The sequence below is a fragment of the Lytechinus pictus genome, chromosome 18, assembly GCF_037042905.1.
Source record: "Lytechinus pictus isolate F3 Inbred chromosome 18, Lp3.0, whole genome shotgun sequence".
NCBI lineage: Eukaryota > Metazoa > Echinodermata > Echinoidea > Temnopleuroida > Toxopneustidae > Lytechinus > Lytechinus pictus.
In genome coordinates this window covers 16,757,230-16,779,387 of record NC_087262.1, presented here as the reverse complement: position 1 = coordinate 16,779,387, position 22,158 = coordinate 16,757,230, and the positions used below count along the sequence as shown (strand labels likewise).

General features: G+C 36.0%; 1 protein-coding gene across 1 annotated transcript; it reads right to left on the bottom strand.

Moving 5' to 3' along the window:
- Nucleotides 1–4,484: 4,484 nt before the first annotated feature.
- Nucleotides 4,485–13,167, bottom strand: LOC135157520 (E3 ubiquitin-protein ligase TRIM45-like). Its single transcript, XM_064113391.1, has 2 exons — nucleotides 12,382–13,167; nucleotides 4,485–7,339 (listed from the first exon to the last, which is right to left on the bottom strand). The coding sequence occupies exons 1-2, from the start codon at nucleotides 13,009–13,011 to the stop codon at nucleotides 6,071–6,073; spliced, it is 1,899 nt and encodes a 632-aa protein (XP_063969461.1). The 5' UTR covers nucleotides 13,012–13,167; the 3' UTR covers nucleotides 4,485–6,070.
- Between the last annotated feature and the right edge of the window lie 8,991 nt (nucleotides 13,168–22,158).

Genomic DNA, 22,158 nt, shown 5'->3' with positions numbered 1-22,158 from the left:
ATGAAGAAGAAACTAATAAAAAAAAACCTTAATACGGATTACATTGTTAGGGAAGCAGGGCCATTTTTAAAATTTTGTATCAAAAATAGGTATTAGACCTTATTTTTTCAAACATGGGCCACCTCAGTGGCTGCAATTCAGTTTTATATGAGAAATGGGCAATTGCCCGTCCCCTTTAGATGGGAAAATTTTGAAAACTTACACTTCCCTGGAAAACTGATCAAAATTTACCAAAATAATAACCCACTTAATCCTTTGTTTACCATTCAAACTCAAAACGTTCCTCTATATACTACTAGTGATTACTCAGTTACTTCAATCCATCACTTTCAGGATTCTCAACAAAAAAGTACCTGTACCCTCCTGAAAAAACAACACTGTGTAGGATGAACTAAGATCCTCGTTGAAAATTTGTGACTTGTTGCCCCCCCTAAAAAATGATAACACCCCCCCATCAAGACCTGCTTCCATTTCGCCCGTTTGTATCATTCCTTTCAGTCATTATCTATGTCTTTCTTTGTATTTCATTCCTTTATCTCTATTTCTCGAAATGATTGTAACATTTCTCATATGTCATATGCCTTCGAATGCAATAAGATATTTCAGTATTCCTTGCACAAGGCTGAACAATGCTGAAAGGGTTACTAAATTTGAACAATAAGTGTTTATTACATTTTCACGCCATGTCATCAGTTACAAAGAATAATCTTCATCCATTTTCATTGATCAACTCGTTCTTCCCGTCCCTAAGCCCCTAATTTCAGCCGCCAGTTCTTGAAGACCCCAATTTCTTGTTGAATTCCACTTCCCAAGCACCCCCATTTGCAGAGTAAATTCTTAACCCCCTCATTTCATAAGAAACTTCAGGGACCCGTCTTAACAAAGAGTTACGACTGATCCGATCAACCTTAAATGTATTGTAATCCATATTATGTCATTTTCTACAGTTGAGTTTCACAATGTCCCTTTGTAAAGAAAGAGAAGCACACCGAATTTTCAAGAAAACTAAGAATGTATATGAATCATATTTAGAAATTGTGAACAAACGTGCATTTTATCTGTTGATTTTGCTGGGTTTCTAGAGTTTTGTTAATCGGATCAGTCACAATTCTTTGTAAGAAGGGTCAACATCGAATCCAGATATATCTGTACGTTATTTTCAATGATATTATCATCAGTCGGTTTGGGGTTTGTTTCGTTAGTGTGACTGGTGCATTGATTTTGTAATTTCTTTGTCACGCTACAGTCACATTGATGAAACCGACTTAAAACCGATCAGGGCTATAACGGTTTGTTTTTGTTTTTCAAATGTGAAATCAATCGGTTTGGAGTCGGTTTTGTTGGTATGACTGCATGGAGCATTGATTTTTTTTTTCTGTGTTATGCTAATTCTTTCACACAAATGAAATAGACATCAAACCGGTCAGGTCTACCATTTGTTTTTTCAAATGGTATCAGTGGGTTTGGACTCGGTCATGGCTATTACGGATTTTTTTTTAATTTCAAATGGCATAATAGTTTATTTGGAGTCGGTTTCGTTCGAAAGACTGCAACGTAACAAAAAACCGACTCCAGGGCTGTCTGACCATTTCTTTTCGAATGGTGGGTATCAGTCGGTCGGTTTGGAGTCGGTTTCGTTGATACTGCTGCGTGATCTTAACTAGGCCTTATATTATATAGATTTTATCCGGAATAACAATAAAATTATCTGATGTCTTGTAATGTGATATTCTTTCAAACAGCATGAGTTTCCTTTCCCCCTATCTCTCTTTTTATCTCCCCACACATCTTTTCTATTTCCCTCTTCCCCTCTCTGAATTTACTATTCATTATTATAATTCCCTTTTACATCTTGCCCTCTTTCGCATCTCCTTAGTTCCAAACCTCTACCCCTTCTGCCCCCTCCCTTCTTTCTTTCAATCTCCATTTTTCTTACCCTTCCCGGAACAAATGGTATGAACATTTTGCCTATATTTATCTATCGAGAAAATGGTAGGGGCTACCGCTCCCTATACGATTTTGTACGTAGTGACAAAGGAGGAGAAAAATATGGAAGGAAATGAAAGAATTGAGGAAAAAGAATTAAAATGGAGAGGTCTGGACCATGTACCTATAAAACATCCCTATAATTCTATCTTTCGGTGCCCCCCCCCCATCAAAATATCATGGCGCCGCCCTTGATTATTATTATCATTAATAATCAATGGAAATAATCAGTTGGTTTAGAAATCTTAATTGTCGAATTTTATTATGTCATTCTATAGTAGGGCCAACACTTTGTCTGTCAATTCCTACCCTCACTCACATGATAATGAAATTATTCGCTTCTATTATGATTTGAATATTTACAGCGTTAGTTTTTATTGGCTACACCATAATAGGATATAATAGTGGGTGAAATAATTCTTCGTATTTTACAGATGGAAATCAGTCAGCGTATTATGAAGAGATGACATAAACTCGATAGATATGTCGTTAAAAACATGAAATGATATACTATATATGTTATGTGAAACATATAAAATAATTATATTTGTGCAAAATTATCTATACTCTCAGAGTGAAGGCAATTTTGATGACGCAAACAGTTTCCGTTCCATTTGTCAAACTGAATTGTTAACATTCATTAAGTCCAAATTATAACAAACAACAATAAATTGGCGCAAAATATTGGTATTATAATTCAAACATGAGGGAACAGTGGGTAAAACAAATTGCACCCTGGTTTGATACACCGTTCTCTCTTTCTTTAAATCGACGGATTTACTAGAAATGAAATTCGTTTGTGAGAAGGTATTTGATCATATTTAAGATTTATTAATTCTTCGTTCTTAAAATGCATTAAAGTACTTTCATATCAAAAATACATTGTACATAAATATCACAACGAGTTCAATTCCAATTATAATGTACATAATATAGAAAAAAAAACTCGGATGAAAGGATATTGAGGTGAATAAAAGTGACTTTTGGTAAAAAAAATAAATGAAATGGAACGGATGGGCTTGTTAAGAAATATCTCATGCTTGTATGAGAGACAAAACTTGTGACTTAGTTTGGATATATGCATTTTACAAAATCAGGTTACAATAACGGATAGAGACGAAAGACGACACCTACCAAAAGAATAACACTATAAAATAAAAATATCTAAAGTTGAAAATGGAGTACAAAATAAAATATGAAAATATGATATTCGCGGGAGAGAAACATTATGCCAGTGCAGGCAGCGAATAGTTGAACAAACATATTCAGAAATCATATTATGAAACTATACATCTTTTTTATTCATTCACTTAAAATCCCCCTTACTATGTGGTAAGACTATAATCTATCTTGCCAGAAATCCATGTGTATACATTTCCAAACGACAAAAACATTAATATTCACGAAAAGAACAAATTACTTTATTTACCAAACCAAAGATATCAATGATATTTGTATGGGGACAGTTATTGTTTTCTATCAACGAAATATTTAAAGTACCCCCTTTTTAGTATCCTTTTTTTAGTATCAATAGTCCTACAAGGTGGAAATTCAAAATCCATGTGTACAATTTTATCTTTTACTCCGTGCGAGGAGTCCTCTACATGTATATACATTTATTCAGTATATCAACAAAATGACATTTTCAAAGAGAACACAAATACAAAAACAAAAGAGACGAGGATGTTTACTAATTAATCTCCAGGGGCCTGTAACACACAGCTTAGCAATTATTGTAGATCATTTCTCTACGATTGATTGCATTGACTACAATATATAATTAATCGCAAAATCAAATATGCAATTAATCACTAATCTTTGTGTTACGGGACCCATGCGTTGCCTGGGAAAGGAAAACCTAAAATAAATTACTACCGCCCAAAGGCCTTCCACCCAGACCTGGGCTCCGTAACACAAAGATTAGCGATTAATCGCTAAATGAACTGACCAATCAATATCAATAATAAAAACACATTCATACAATTAATATCATAAAATAATAATTCATATAGAAATCGCATTTTAAAATTGATTTGATATGTATGAGATCAAGAGAATGTACAGGTATTAGAAACAAAATATGGGTCAAATTAAAACTTTAAAAAAGTGTTAATTTTATATTTTATGGTAAACGTTTCCATACATACATATGCACACTATATTATAGAGAATGTAATAACAATATAAATTCAATATTATTTATATACACATTATGTATATGCAATTTCAAGCAAGTAATTCAATTAGAAAATAGAATATATTGATAGTGAATCAATATCTTTCAATAACCTTTCAATGTTTCATTATTAGAGTGTAAATGCTATTCTTTTACTTAAAGGAAGACTTTATAGGATGTCACAATTAATTATCATGTTTTCCAGTACGTCATTCGTCATTCTGTCACTTCTACACGATAAATGTCAAATCTGAGAAAAAACAAAGAGTCCAATCACTTCCTTTTTAAAATTTGTATTGATTTTTATTATCCTTTTTTTTTTGGGGGGGGGGGTGGACAACCGTATGTATGTGCATTTGTGTTGTTTCTTTCCATCAACATTTTCTAAAAAGGTGAATATGATAAAAGATTTTCTCCAGAAAATAATTCAGTCTCCAATAGATACCTTTCCATGTTGTTCGAAGATAGAGCATGTCCTGATTCTCTCGAAAGAGGGCGGTATAAACAAACGGCAATTTATAAACACGTAGTCCGATATTCATAATCATTTTTATATTGAGAAATTTAATTAAATACACCGTGTTACATTGGCTTAATGTACACCATTCATCTTTTCTCACAAGAAGTTCCTTATTCAAATTATCATGATTTATATTGATTTCAATAATGTTCAAAGTATTATTTCTTTATATGATTCGTTGTTTTTATTATTATATTTCATGGAAATTTAATCATTTATTAAGCTAACCTGAATTTTGTAAAATAGAACGTATTGCAATGTGCAATGCAAGAAAATATTACTATTATACCTTTGTTATATTATGATGTATTGTATTCTGAATAAAGGCAAAACAATAAAAAAAAAAACAATAACAAGTTCTTCGATATAAATACATTTCTATGGATGCCCTAGTGAAATTGAAATTATGTTAATATCGTAGTTTGTATTTGTAGTGACTGTTTATAAACATTAATCATTCAGCGAGGTGTTTTAATACAAAATGAAAATTCCTGTAATTATGCACATTTCATAATATGAAAATATTGATATATCAATCGGTTTGTGGGGATACATTCCACGTAAAAAGAAATATAGCCTTATTCAGATTAATTCAGATTCAGATTTTACGGTCGAATAGGAAAGAAATGAGCTGATAATTATCCGTGATTATTAGGTTTTTCCTTCACATCATATAAACACTGGGCAGAAAATTTTAAGATTTCGAGATCATTGACGTATCTCCACAACTAATAGGCTGAATTGCAAGAAAACAGCATATCAATTGTACACAATTTCATAAAGACTAATCTTGACACTCACAAATATAGAGTTCGAATGAGTATAATAGTCTTTTATCGAAATCTCTATAACAGCTAGAGACCCCAAAATATATATTAAACGCTAGCTTAATTACACCAGTTGAATGGCAACAAAAGCATTACACTGTAAAAACGCTGTCTAAAATGTCAAGCACGTTGTTTAAGCTCGTCACTCTAACAACTACTGTTTAAACTTTTTAAGCATCTGTCTATTTTAAAACAACTTACAGCTTTTTAAACAAGATGTTTAAAATGTTTAAACAGTTACAAAAAGAAGTTGAAACAACTTATTATAAGAGTGGCAGGCTTAAACAACGTGATTATCTTTTTTCTACTGTGTGGTTAATTCAGATTCACGAAATAAATAAAAATAATGGTCTTTGATACTTGATTTTCAATGATGAAATTATTTTATGTAATGAACGTGTTTTTTCGATTCATGTTAAAATCTCTGTGTATATATACACAATATGTAAACAAATTAATAAAGGTGTTTACAAACATTTTGGATTCTCATTTCAGATACACTATGAGTAATTGCATGAAAAGCAATAGTTCATGTTATACACACTAGTGAGATACTCTTTATTACAGCAATACCTTAATGAAATATAACTTCTTGCCAGAAGCAAAGGCGAGTAGGTCCGGAGAGAGGGAAACCAAGTAACACCAATCCCAGCCCAATGTCATATCAAGTGCATTAAACTCAATCCTTTCCTTCAGGTTCAGACCATCAAGATCATAGAGCCTGATCACCACCTTCCTATTCTTCTTATCAACACTCGCTATATACACCCTGTCCTGCTCATCCACGGCAGCATACAGGTAGACATCCTGTGGAGCTTGTAGAGACTCACCAGCATTCCCATCCCTGTCATAGACTGTCACCACGCCTGGATTGGTGAAATAACATGAACTGGTGACGATCAAACCCAACCTGGTGGATGATACCTGCCATGTCCTGTGCTTTGTTGGAACAGTGTGTTTGAGAGTAGATCCAGTCGGGTCATAGATGTAGACTTTGTTGGCAGCGTTAGCAATGAGGATCTCATTTGATGGACTTCTGTTCAGTGTGAGATAATAACCAGTCCCACTCACGTTGATTGTTGCTTTCCTGGAGCCATCGGGAGAATACACGTGAGCTTCTGTATCACGTACAGTTGAGACACATGATGCACCGTCTCGTTGAATCCCAATATCTTCATAACCCACGTCATGTGGTATGTTTGTATACCGCTCCGTTCCACCAGCTGTATCAATGATATCAATACCTCGTGCATTATGACTCCCATATACGATGGCCACACTGGTATGACTGTAAGCTGTCATTCCAACCATCCACCCACGTAGATCTATACACTTCATGGTTTTTAACTTGGGATCTGATCCAGAGATGCTCCCGAGGTCAAGACAAGATTTATCTCCAGGATTAAAACTCTTCTCCTGTGCTTTCTTTGTAATAACTTCCGCAGTAGTGCGATCGGTAACCTCTTTCAGCATGGTACCTAGCTCACCACAGAGCAAATTATGAGCAGACAGACTATCTGTCTCAAGATGACCCAGTCTGTCATTATCTACCAATGTAATCGAACTACAAATGCTCTTGATCCTCTGTCGATCCTTGGATTTTAGGATGTTGAGATCATCCTCGAATCTTCGCTTCAGTTCATTTATTTGCTCGATGAGATCTTGAAGATTTCCTTCCAGCTCCGTGACCTTGATGTTGTAAGCCTGCTTGACATCATCAAGTAGTTTCTGCATGGCAGTGTGTACCTCATGACGTTGTTCTTCTATATTCTGAATGTTCTTCTCCAGTTCTGCTTTCTTAGCTGCACATTGCTGGTCAAGTTCTGTCACCTGTAAAGATCGAGAAAGTAAAAAAGTAGTAACTGTAAAATAATCATTCACGTAAACAATGTTTAGAAGAATTTCCAATGAATGTACCCGTAATAACATAATACACCCAGGAAGTTGTCACATCAATATTTTCGATCTCTATTCTGGATGTCTGAGTAGTCTTATTATTATTGTTATATTATCTTTATTAATGATGGTTTTGATTATGATTATCATCGCCATTATTATCATTAGAAAATTGATATAGATTTTATTAAAATTGATAATAGTATCAGTATTACTATTATTCTTAATAATATTATTATTCCTAGTTATCATTCTTCTCATTGATCATGTTGATATCGTTAGCATTATTATCATCATTCGCAGTATACCGTCTGAGTAAAAAAAAATCTTGTAAGTCCCCAATTTAAGGGGGACATATGTCTTGAACGGTTCTAGGACAATTACCCCCCGGACAACTACCCCCGGACAATTACTCCCCGAGGACAATTACCCCCGGACAACTACCCCCCGGACAATTACCCCCCGAGGACAATTACCCCCCCGGAGAATTACCCCCCGGACAATTACCCCCTGGACAATAACCCCCGAGGACAATTACCCCCCGGACAATAACCCCGAGGACATTTACCCCCTGGACAATTACCCCCAGAAAATACCCCTTCTCTCCAGCATCAATGTTAGAATTAAGCGGGACCCATTGTAAGTTTTGGTCGGTTGCACAGGTTTTCGAAATACTTTCTACTTTATCTTACGTTGATAACTTTTTCTTTCTCTTTTCTTTTATATTACTCTTTTTCCTGTTCTCTCACTTTCTTCTTTTTTTCTTTTTTTTTTTGGTTTAGCGGCGCCTTCTGCATCATGAAAAATGGGGGGGGGGGGCTTGCAGCCGAAACCCCCCGTTTGGCTATACATATATTCATCAGAAAATGTGTAAACTGACCCTCATACTAAGTTTTCATAGAACAATTGAACACGATTAGTCATAATAATCACAAATGCTGAATATCTCTGATTCCAACTGATCTGATTTTTTAAATATTTATTTTGGGTTTAATTTCAGGAAAGAAATCAGGCAAATAGATAAAACGTAAAAAAGACACCTTCATAAAGATGTAAAAAATTGAAAGTCGATAACGCAACTACACTGTAAAAACTGTGGTGTTAAAACTGACACCAATTGATGTTAATAGAGGACCACACCCTGAGGTGTTCAAATTACACCCTAGAGATTAAACATAACACCAAAGAGTGTAAATGTAACAACAAAAGGTGTTGTAATAACACCTATAGGTGTAAAACTAACACCACCAATTTAACACCGGTGTAAAATAACTGGTGTGGTCATCTATGTACACCGGTTAACACCACAGTTGTTGCTGTGTATCAACACTAACACTGTCAAGTAGGACCTGTTATTTTAAAACAATTCAACAAGAAGCTAAGAATTATGAAACAATTGGTGCACATTAAAGATTAAGATGTGGCTTTATAACTTAATACAGTAAGCTAAAAAAAAACTTTATGCAAAGATAATACACACAAGAACACCTTGTAATTTTACCATTTAGGCCCTAAATGGTAAAATTACAAGGTGTTTATGTGTGTATTATTCTTGGGTGAAAGCAATTAATCATTAAAGAAGGAAATTAAGTACCAAAATGACTAAATTGTAAACAAAATGACATAATCAAATACAGTGTGTTTTCTATACAAATTGGCAATCATGATAGTATACAATTTGTTTAATGTGCATTTTAAGGACGGTTTGTAAGAATTTATAAAGAAGTAGGCCTATGCAAATCAAATATTGCGACCGAGCAGCGTGAGCTGAAAATATTAATATTTAGACCATAAAACGGTCATTTTACAGAGCACTTGAAAAAATCAATTTGTAAATCTAAAAATAATGAAAGCTCGATATTCGAGATGAAATATGTTTTGTATATTGACTACAAAACTTGATATTTTAAGCTCCATTAAGCTCTTATATTATTCACTCCTCTTCCTCCTTTCATTTTCCTCTTCTTTTTTCTTCTATTTTCCCCTTCTTTTTTTTTCTTTCTTTCTCCCCCTTTTTTTGCTCCGTCAATTTTTTCAGGGGGGGGGGGGGGCAAACCAAATCTCAGGGAGGGGCACGTGCCCCCCTGGCCCCCCGTATACTACGCCACTGCGAAGATTGCCAAAACGAATGATCTTATGCTACGGTGGCATACAAATTATGATCGAATTCTGGGTTTCGTACAGATTTGCAGATGGCAGGGGCGGATCCAGCTCTTGCCAATAGGGGGCCCGAAATATTTTTCACCCATATTTACCCAGATCGGCCGCTCAAAGTTGATTTTAATTTGTTTCTTTGAAGGGGTTGTCCCAGTGGAGTAATGAGCCAAAATTTTTGAGGGGGCTCAATACAGCATATCACGTAAAAATTAATAAATTGCGAGCGAGCGAAGCGAGTAAAGATTTTAACAATTTTATTACAAAAAAATCAAAGTTTTGATAGATTTTGACATAACATTTTTCGAAAATAATAGGCCTATTTTTCACCGTTTTTTTTCTTTTTTTTTTTCTTGGTCGTGAAAAATAAGGGGGGGGACACCGATGTCCTAACATTCATTTCTACGCTTTATTCTTATAAAACAACATAAAAAGTGTAATTATCTTATAAACCCTATTTAAATAGTGCGAGCGCGAAGCGCAAGCTGAAAATTTTTGGAATTGCATGTATATATTTTTACCTGAAAATTGACTATTCTGGGCAAGGTTTGTGAACCTGAACAAGATGCGTATGCAACTAGATAATTACTGCGAGCGCGAAGCGCGAACAGAAATTTTTAATATGGTTTCTGGCTTGATCGAAAAGGGAGAAGCGCGAGCTGAATTTTTTTTGACATTCTGACCTAAAAAAAATGACATTCTTAGCACTTTTTGTAATCATTAACAGTATAGGTACAAAACCAAACAATTGATGCGAGCGCGAAGCGCAAGCGGAGAAAAATTTAGATTTCAAACCTAAAAATGGACACTCTAATCATGTTTTGTAAATCATGAAAAAGGATGGGTAATTGGGGTTCTTCCTACATTAATTATGCGAGCGCAAAGCGCGATCTAATCTGAAACTAGACGATATTAGCACGTTTGAATAAAGATGAAGCTGCATGCGTTTCTGAATGTTGTGTGCGTGTTTTAGAGTTAGATAGAATCTGGGTATTCTGATATTTTTATCACGAAAATCAATAATGCAAAATACTTGATATTCCTGTATGAAAATTTTGAATTTATGCACTATCTAAAGCATTGTGTAAAGAAATTGTGAAGTGGATGTGGAAAGCATTTAATAAATGATGCGAGTGTGAAGCGCGAGCTGATATCTTCATTATTATTTTGACCTAAGACCTGGACATTCTAGGTCTAAGGACATTTTGTCATCATATGAAAATGATGTCAACTTTCTTATTCCTCTTCCTATAAGCGCGATATGAAACATATGAAAAGGGACAAGTTAGTCATTAAGAATTCATGAAAATGTTATTATCATATTTATTAATGTAATAAGCCTAAGGAGTGAGTGAAATGTGTTGACACTGAGGCCTGAAAACTGGATATTTTAAGCATTTTTGTAATCATGAATAGGATTTGTGAGTTGATATATTTTTAACAAAAATGCGAGCGCAAATCGTGAGACGAAAGTTTTGGCAAACTGTCATAAATCATTTTCCAAGTCTTTCCCTGACCTTTTTTTTCACTCGTCTCCCTCTTATTTTACCTCTTCTTTTTCTTCCTTCCTTTCTTTCCCCTTCTTTTTCTTTTTTTTTCTTCATTTTTTTGCTCCATCAATAGGGGGGGGGGGGGGGAAGCGGGCCCCCCGGATCCGCCTATGGATGGAGCTCACTTTTACAGCTTTCTTACGGCGTTCGTTTGATTCCAAGATACTCGAGATTGCCTTGAGTACTTCTTACGCCAAACGTACAGGCGACGTATGACTCTGTGCACTCCTTTCGTTTAGGGGTAATTGTCCTCGGGGGTTATTGTCTTCGGGGGTTATTGTTCAGGGGTAATTGTCCGGGGGGTAATTGTCCTCTGGGGGTAATTGTCCGGGGGGTATTTGTCCGGGGGGTAATTGTCCTCGGGAGGGGGAGGGGTAATTGTCCTGGGTAGTTGTCCGGGGGTAGTTGTCCGGTGGGTAGTTGTCCTGATCCCGTCTTGAACGCATGATCTTCCTCATAATGTCTTTACGCTTAGATAATCAGTAGGTATTCTTTGCAGTGATGTAAATTTTGATTTGCACCAAAAATAGGCATGACTGCAATGAATGAATCCATACGCCAATGATGTTATGATGCCACATGAGTTAGTAAACAATCCATTTTCAATGAAATAAACCTGATAATTGATAGTATAAAATCGTTATTATACAATTATAATTAAAATTATTGAAAACGTATTCTGAAACGGATTTTGATGTAACTCTTGTAAGATTCTGCCATCATTGACATCTGGCTTATTTATTGCAGCCATGTCTTTACTTTGGCGCAAATCAAAATTTACATCACTGCAAAGAATACCTACTGATCATCCAAGCGTTAACACATATATATACCACATAGATATGGTATCATATTATTTTCAGGCCATATATGATTTTGTTAAAGGCATATTTTCCCCTTAAATCATGGGATTTGTGATGTGTCATTTTTTCTTCTTTTTTTTTACTCGCACGGTAGTTATATCACGGGGCCGTGGAATAGTTTTGACAGAGGGGTCTAATCCGAAGGGGGGGGGGGACATGTAACATATCACAATAATATTGTCATTTAGTTTTTTGTACTCATTTACTGAAAAGAAAATCAGAGGCCTATAAGTATCATACCCTAACTGGTTATGCGTCCCCTAGATGAGGGGGGGGGAGGTCAGGGGTGTTAGTAAAATAATAGCTAGTATCATCATCTTCTCCTTCTCCTTCAGCGGCACAATCTACATCAGCTTCTTCTTTTAAATATTTTTTCTACTTAATATCAATTTTTTGGAATGACCATTACCTTTCGCCTCAACTCATGCTCGAAGTCAGACTGGTTCTTGATGTTATGGACTTTATGACCAACGACCACGCACCTGAGACAGACACGGACCTTACAATCATCACAAAACATATCTTTGTTCTCTTGTTTGTGGATGGAGCATTTCTCAAATTGATGACCAATGCTGACCTTCCCTTCGATGACATCCTCCATGGAGACAATCTCGTGATCTTCAAAAAGTTCCATGTAGTGATGGCATTGTAAACATTTGTCACATATGTAGTTATTACATGTTCTGCAGAAGGAGACAGCGTCTTGCTGAAACTTGCAACCAGTACATTTTGTACGCATCTCAAGGACAGCATTCATCCCTCCACACTTGGCGTGGTAATCGTCTACGAATCCGTTAATGGAGACATTGAGGCGGAGATCGTCGACTCGGTTGGAAGACAACTTGGTGATCTCCCTGCAGAGAGGACAGACCATGTGGTCAATGTCCTGGTGGGTCAGATCATATTTCTTGAGACACTTACGACAGAAAGTGTGTCCGCACGTCAGGATCGTTGGTGCATCAAAAATATCAAGGCATAGCGGACATACCAGGTTCTGTGAAGAACTGGAGGCTTTCTCTATTTCAATCTTTTCAGCCATTGCTACATAAACTCTACAGTCAAACTATTTCAACGAAACGGAGTACTACTTAGTTGTGAGAGATAGCTACGAGTAACACCGCTGTAAATATTGACATAATTATGTGCACGTCACAGTCGTGAAATGACTGTGTGCGCGAAACTCCTATTATAATATGACTTTGTGCACATTAATAAAGAATGAGGAAGCTGCGATATATTACAATAGCATAATAGTATAATTATAAATAGAACTGGTTTTCCCCAGCTACCTTTGAACTCGATGGAAGTATTTGTCATCTTATCGATAGAGGGCGTTCAATTCTAATCCATTTTTGGATCATTGAGCAATGTTGAGAGATACACGTACTGTATTATCTCTACACAGTAAAAACACTGTACAACGCTGTTTACACCATGAATCTTATTGTTCAAACAAGTGTGTAAAATCTTAATCAACATAAGCGTTTATTTTTTCTATATTGATTTATCAATAAATTTAGCATGATTGTTTAAAATGTTAAACTAGTGTAATGTATACAGTCAACATCATTGTGTAAAAATTAAAGTATCAGTTTTACTGTAAGGGGATCCTCAAATCGGCAAACTTGCTTCGAAGTTGCTGATTAACTCTCTATTTGTTTGTACACAAAGTACCATACCTTTTCCTTTAACATGTTTAATTTCTCATATCTCTGATTTCCCCCCTCTTGTTTAAGATTTAAAACGCTAACTTGTTTAATATGTTTAAGCTGTTTTAAACAACTTAATTATGTGAAGTTCATATAGTAAACACCGTATTATAAATGTTTTTTTAAACGTAATTTCCATGATCCATACTGATTATCGATCCCAGTCCGGGTCATGATGTAACTTCCTATAATATCAGACAATTAGTTTTTACTTAAGATGCGTTCTTTAATGTATACTTCCAATATCTTATCAAAACGGTTTGAAAATAATTCGCAAAACAACTTATTCAAAAGGCTCATAATAAACATGCCTGTATACAAAATGATATCTGCAGCTGTTGATTTACTCTATTTGGAAGTATGAGGAATTTTGAATTCCTTCTCCGTTATTTTTCGATGATGATCCCTCCTTAAAAAGGGAAGGGAAAAAATAGGAAAGAGCTAGGCGAACATGAAGAAGAAACTAATAGATAAACCTTAATACAGATTACATTGTTAGGGAAGCAGGGCCATTTTTAAAATTTTGTATCAAAAATAGGTATTAGACCTTATTTTTTCAAACATGGGCCACCTCAGTGGCCATGGGTGTCGATCGGTATTCTTGGTTGGGGGGGATGATTGACACAAATGTTCTTGTGGATGGGGATCTTTCAACATTACCCCAACTAAAATCACAAGTTAGGACATTTGGGAGTGGTTGATATGCATGGTGTTCTTGCAGTGGCGTACCGTGAGTCACGACATTGGGGGGCACCAGCAAAATTTTTGAGTCACTTAGTGAGCGCGCGAAGCGCTCAGTTGCCAGGTATACTGACCTAATAGGGACATTTTAAGGACAGTGGCATTAAACGGATATGTATCTCACTGCTCAAATAATGCGAGCGCGAAGCGCAAGCTGAAATTTTTTGATATGAAGACCAAAAAAGACATTATATGCAATTTTTTGTAATCATGATACATACCTGTCTCGCTAAACAAACAATGCGAGCGCGAAGCGCGAGCTGAAATTTTTGTAAATATTGACCCCAAACAAGGACATGTTAAGGACTATATTTTAGGAATCCATTAAGAGTATACATATCTCACCATATCATCTAATGCGAGTGCAAAGCGCTTGCTGATTTTGCTACATCTAAACACATGAAGCACTTTATGTAGTCATTGTAATCATGATAATACACATCTCACTCATCAAATATTGCGAGCGCGAAGCGCGAGCTGAAAATTTAGGATATTCAGACCTGAAGAGAGGCATTCTAAGGCCTGTTTGGAAGAATTCACTAAGACCATAAAAAAATATACGATACGTATTTCACTAAACAAATGATGCGAGCGCGAAGCGCGAGCTGGAAATTTTTGATATTCAGATCAGAAAAAGGGACTGATTTTTAGGAATTCATGAAGAGCAGACATATCTCACCAATCTACTACTAGTGCGAACGTAAGCACGGACAGGAAATGTTTTATATTAACACCTTAAAATGGGGCAATCACTTTAAGAAGTCATGAAAAAGAACCATATGTCACTACATAAAACAATAATAAGTCGAAGTGCGAGGAAATATATTTGGTGTTTATTGACTTAAAAACGTCAAACAGACAATGCGAGTACCGGGAACAATGAAGACATCTAGGCCTGAGCAAAATAAAGTTATGAAAAAATGTTTCTGTTGTATAATAACATAACATTATTATAATATAACATTATAATGAACAATAATTTCTTCATTCCCACTACGTTTCTCTTCCTTTCTCCCTCTTTTTCTCCTCTTCCCCATTTTTTTTTTGGCCAGCCGATTGGGGGGTGGGGGGCACGTGCCCCCCCCCCGTAGTTACGCCACTGTGTTCTTGGAAATTCCTTCATTGTTGCAGTGTACTGTACTTATATCATTTTTTTGAAAATTCAATTTGTGTTACAAGTAAGCCTCTTCTAAACTCATACGAAAGAAAAAATGACAAAAATTGTGTGGACCATGTACAAAGTGATCTGTTTATTGAGCATGATGTATACAACTTCTCTCTTAAATCTAACCCGACTGGCAATATCTTTTGTCTTCTTGATGCATGATGATAAAATGCAGATTCGGACAAATTAAGACTAGCACAAATTACTCGTGCGCCATCGGGCTTACCGTCATTCCTTAGACGATTTTAACCCTGGATTTTAACATGTTTTAAATGCTTAAAAAGTGCATGAAACAAAAACAAACATAAAAACAATCAAAACTCAACTGTCATGTTATGATATTTCTCCAACATTTTCTTGAACCATCAGTGTGTAATATCAGCTAATATAAATTTTATGTGTTAAAATGAAATTTACGTACCGCATGCATGAGTGTGCTCATATAGAATGCAAAACTGTCATCCCTTTCCAAACTCAAAAGAGATTTCTTTTTGCCAAAATAAGAAAAAGTCAATAAAGTTTAGTTATTCAAGTCCATAACAATAACAAGAATAACATGAACAAAAAAACATCCGATGTTCATATCCGAAGATACGCTTTAGAGAGAAAATATGATTATTCTTTCTGAAACCATTAATTGATTTCACTTATTAAAAAATTGTAAAAATATGATCATATTACCACTGGTGGGATGGAACACCTTATCAACAAAAGTTGTTTTTCGTCGGGGTCCTTTTATGTCATGTGTTAAAAAATATCATATACATAAACATTTCATTCTTTTTCATCTTGAACCTCCATCCATCTGTTTAAAAGTCCTGGAAAAGAATGTTTTTATTTAATAACAATATACACAAAATGCGAGGGAAACAAACTGATTGATGGCATACTATAATCATCACTATAATCATCATGATCAAATTTGTCATCATTATTATAAATTTTCTATCCTAAATTATTGGGGGGTATGATAATACAGGCCATCCCCCCCACTTGAAATATTGGGGGGGATATATCCCCCCCATCCCCCCCCCCCCGTGATCGACACCCATGTCAGTGGCTGCTATTCAGTTTTATATGAGAAATGGGCAATTGCCCTTCCCCTTTAAAGGGGGATATTGTGAAAACTTAACACTTTTCCGAAAATCTGATCCAAATTTACCAAAATAATAATCCACTTAATCCCTTTTTTTACCATTCAAACTCAAAACGTTCCTCTATAACTACTAGTGATTACTCAGTTACTTTAATCCATCACTTTCAGGATTCTCAACAAAAAATCACCTGTTCCCTCCTGAAGAAAAAACAACACTGTGTAGGATGAACTAAGATCCTCGTTGAAAATTTGTGGCTTGTTGCCCCCCCTAAAAAAAAAAAAGATACACCCTCCCCCCCCCATCCAGACCTGCTTCCATTTCGCCCGTTTGTATCATTCCTTTCTGTCATTATCTAGGTCTTTGTATTTCATTCCTATATCTCTTTTTCTCGAAATGATTGTAACATTTCTCATACTTTCTTGATGTCATATGCCTTCGAATACAATAAGATATTTCAGAATTCCATGCACAAAGCTGAACAATGCTGAATTGGTTACTAAATTTGAACAATAAGTGGTTATTACATTTTCACGCCATGTCATCAGTTCCCAGGAATATCTTCTTCATCCCTTTTCATTGATCAACTCGTTCTTCCCCGTCCCTAAGCCCCTAATTTCAGGCGCAAGTTCTTGAAAACCCTCATTTCATGTTAAATTCCAGTTCCCAACGTACCCCCATTTGCAGAGTGCAATCTCGTCCTTAATCGCCTTTTTGAGTACCCCGGTTCCACGTTTCTATTGCATTATTTTTAAAGTACAAAACGAAGCATGATAAAAGTAAAAATCAAGACGTCACTCTTTCTTTTTACCGAAGGGACCAGTAGATATGTTTTAGACACCAGAGCACCGAGGTAACTTCGTCGAAAACCCAAGACACACATGGCTCTGGAAACAATTTTATTTTACTGGGGGTGCTGATGTAAATTTGACAAGCAAAAACAAAACAAATAAAACCCAACAACAGGCGTTTCACTACAAAATGACGATTATTCTGGTCCAGAGCACAAATATATGCCAAGCCAAAAAATAATGATAATAATAATAATAATAATGATGATTATGATAATAATAATAAAGGATTGCACTACAAAATATCGGTGCTTTTGGTTACATTTCGACATTCTTTAACACCAGACAGATTTCCAGGGGTACTATCAAGCGAGGGAGCGTAGCGACCTAGCTAAAAATTCACATTTTCAAAACGCTTGAGAGTTGTTCATCTATTATTATGAATCAGGGGCTGATTAGTGTTACAGATGTAGATGAGGGCATTTAACGATAATGGAGGGGGGGGGTGTATAGTACTGGATAGGCAGGAAATAGTTTTGCGGCAAACATATCGATTTGCCTTGCCCAAACATTTTGACAGATTGAAAATGTTAAGAATCCATTGCAAAAATGTATTTGACGAACAAATGAAACCGCTATAAAACCATCAGACTTGACATGAAAATACTATTAAACATATAAAACTAAACTTTTCGGTGAGCATCACGTGCAAAATTCTGCATTATAATTTGGCGCGCAGAGCTCCCCGAAATATTTTGGACATTGTCTTTACCCCCTCTCGCCATCCAAAACATGGGTTAGCACTACTGACTCTGAACTATATGTTTTCATTAAGTTACGCCTCTATGGGAGTATATAACGACAGAGACATTTCCTAAAGAAAAATATCCTAACGAATGACAAAAATTCGGAGCGCTTTAACAAAACACGACAGGTCTAGAGTTTAAACTTCAATTTTATGGCATTTCGTGGTTCAAGGGATCTATTCAAATCATTTTACTTTCAGCCTGGAATGGGCCCCTTTAAACCGACTTAGTAAGAAGCTGGAGCATAATTGGTTTTTTGGGGGTACACTGTTATTTTTGTTCAAATCCTGAGCTTTAAGGGATGCTCCGGGCTGAAAATAATATGATTCAAACAGATAAAGAAAAATCAGACAAACAAAACACTTAAAATTTGATCAAAATCGGAACGAATAACAAAGTTATGTCATTTTAAAGATTTGCATTATTCCGGTGAAACAATTCCAGGCATGTCTTCATGAATATTCAATGAGCAAATTGATGTCATATCCCCACTTGTTCTTTCGTAGTTTATTATACAGTTATATGAAATTAGGTTTATTCCCATTTTTCTACCAAGAACTGAACAATTTGGATTGACAACTGATTTAGTGCATTGGAAATTCATTGCTGTAACTTATTTCATTATAGAGGAGACATAATATTCACACATGTATGAAAAAAATAAACAAATATGATTTCATGTAATAACATAAGAAATAGGAAAGTGAGGATGTGACATCATCAACCAACGTAATGGATATTCGTGATGACGTGCATTTACCTATTTTGTTCACAAAATAATGCTAAACTTAAAAATTCAATAACTTCGCTGTTTGTTATCATATTTTGATGAAATTTTCAGCGTTTTGCTCTGTGAATTTAAAATCTATTTTTTTAAATAAATATTTTCAGCACAGAGTACCCCTTTAAGTGAGCGAGATAACAGCATTTGGGAGTTCTTATACCGGGCTCAATCTAAGAGATTATTAGCTCCGTCAGTTTGCTACTCATCTTTGAATCATCACGGGCGCATCCTGGATATTTCACTTTAATTCTAATGTTTCTGAGGATACATTCAGTCTAGTGATCAGTGTTAAACAGTCTTAGCCACGGTCACATCGAATCCAGATCTATTGAATCTATACGTAATTTCCAATGACATTCTATCGATCGGTTTGGATTTTTTTTTAAATTTCTTTGTCATGCTACAGTCACATCCATGAAACCGACCTAAAACCGGTCAGGGCTATTACGGTTTGTGTATCCCCCCCCCCGTGTCATATCAGTCGGTTTGGACTCGATTTCGACAGTAGCATGACAAAGAAAACCGACCTCAAGGCTGTCTGACCGGTTTTTTTTTCGAATGGTACACACCGTATCAGGGGTCGGTTTGGAGTCGGTTTCGTTGATACTACATCATGATCTTATCCGGAATAACAATAAAATTGTTATCTTATGTCTTGTAATGTGATATTCTAAGTACTTTCAAACGGCATGAGTTTCCTTTCCCCTATCTCTCTTTCTATTCCCCCTCACATCTTTTCCATTTCGCTCTTCCCCTCTCTAAATTTACTATTCAATTTCCCTTTTACATCTTGCCCTCTTTCACACCTCCTTTAGCTCCCAACCTCTACCCCTTCTCAGGGCCGTAGCCAGAAGCATTTTGTTGGGGGGGTGTACCAGCTAAATTTGCCAACTAAATTTGGCGTGACAGCGCCAACGTGAGCACAGGGGGAGTCTGATGGGGGATGTGCCCCCCTACAATAATCACATGCTAAAATATTTTGAATTTTTAGAATTGAATTGGTGGCATTTGGTGAATACTTTAAAGTAAATTATACAAAGATATACAAAGATATTTGCACTTTAAAAATAAACATTTTGGATCAAAATAGAAAGGCTAGTGTGCCGTAGTTGCTAACTTGCAGTATAATGATATACCCTATGCATTAATAATATCAAAATCAAAGATTTGTTAATTTTTAATTGACCTTCTGTGCAAGATGTCTCAACTAAAATTTCAAGAGTGCTACTGCTAACAGTGGCGTACCGTGGGTCACGGCATTGGGGGGGGGGGGGCAACAGCAAAAATTTAGAGTCATTAAGTCATTAAATTAATTTAGAGTCATTAATTGCCAGGTATGACCTGTGGACTGTGCCATTAAACGGATATGTATCTTAGTGATCGAATAATGCGAGCGCGAAGCGCAAGCTGAAAATGTTTGATATTCAGTCCTAAAAGGGACATTATAAGCAAAGTTTTGTAATCATGATACGTACCTGTCTTACAAAACAAACAATGCGAGCGCGAAGCGCGAGTTGACATTTTTTGTATAACTTAACCCTAAAAAGGGACATTTTCAGGACTATCTTTTGGAATTTATGAAGTGCGTACGTATCTCATCATAGTCATCTAATGCGAGCACCAAGCGCTTGCTGATTTTGTTAGAATTACACTGGCACATGAAGCAATTTTTGTGGTCATTGTAATCATGATACGTATTTCACTAATGAAATATTGCGGGCGAGAAGCGCGAGCTGACAATTTTTGAAATTCAGACCTGAAGAGGGGCATTCAATGGCTTGTTTGTAGGAATTTACTATTTCACTAATTAAGTGATGCGAGCGCGAAGCGCGAGCTGAAAATTTGTTATAATTAGATCACAAAAAGGGACATTTTAAGGACTGTCTTTAGGAATTCGTGCACTGCAAAAACGCCGGTGTTGATTTAACACCAGCCCGGTATCTATATCGGTCCACACAAATGCGAACGTAAGCACAGACTGGAAATGTTTTATTAAGGCCTTAAAAGGGGGCAATCACTTTAAGTATATAGTCATGAAAAAAGCATATGTCACTACATAAAACAATGATAACTTGAAGTGCGAGGAGATAGATTTTTGCATAATCTTCATGGACTTAAAATACAACAGGACTATGTATCTCATTAGTCAGACAATGCGAGCACCAGGAACAGTGGCGTACCTAGGATTTTCCACAGGGGGGGCAAAACCGTCCGCCAAAAAATTTGACAAGCAAAAAAAAAAAAAAAAAAAAAAAAAAAAAAAAAAAAAAAAAGGTCTTGAAGGATTTCGTTCCAGAAAAAAAATTGACAAGCAAAAAAAAAAAAAAAAAAAAAAAAAAAAAAAGGGCTTCAAGCTCGTCAGAGGGGCATTAGAGGTCTTAAAGCTCGTCAGGGGGGCAAAAAAGGTTTTTCAAGCCCGTCAGGGGGGGCAAAGATACGTTTTTGCATGGTTTGTGACTCGTCAGGGGGGGCAGAGTGCCCCCCCTGCCCCCCCCCCCGTAGGTACGCTAGTGACCAGGAATGATGCAAGCCCAACCTGCCCCCATCCCCACCCTAAGCACCTTCTGACACCATAAATAAATAAAAAAGTTTAGTAAAAATAACTTAGAACATTTTTGTGTTTTTTGCCAACTGCAAACTTGTAGACAAGTCTACAAGTTGTAGACTTGTCTTCATGAATTTGCCAACTGCAGAGTTACCAGTTTTTTAAGTCTTGTGTTCTGTTCTTTTCAGATCTGAAACGGGGCAGTACTTGTACATCACTTTGCTGACTGGTAGAGCGTATAGTGTTCTGCCACTTTAATAGGCCCACTTTATAATTTGCCAACTATACTTTGGCTTTGATTATTCAACTTAAACCTTGGAAATTCACCCCACCCAATATTTATGTACCTAGTCTTGCCTCTAATTTTACAAAACTAATGTGTTTGTTAAATCGTCAATAATTGTGGTATAATTTGCAAACTAACAAGCTTGTTCATATTGGGGGAGGACCGGGGGCTTACTTTGTGTGTTATTATTGCTCCATCTGTTTTGTACTTAGTATTTTGCTGACTAGTATAGGGCTCTAAGCCTGGCTACATGGACTTGGATTTG

Bases quoted from the DNA above. Each gene is read 5' to 3' on its own strand.
- LOC135157520 (XM_064113391.1), bottom strand. From the start codon at position 13,011: ATGGCTGAAAAGATTGAAATAGAGAAAGCCTCCAGTTCTTCACAGAAC. The intron at 7,340-12,381 runs GTAATGGTCATT...CGATCTTTACAG, and splicing joins AGCATGAGTTGAGGCGAAAG to GTGACAGAACTTGACCAGCA.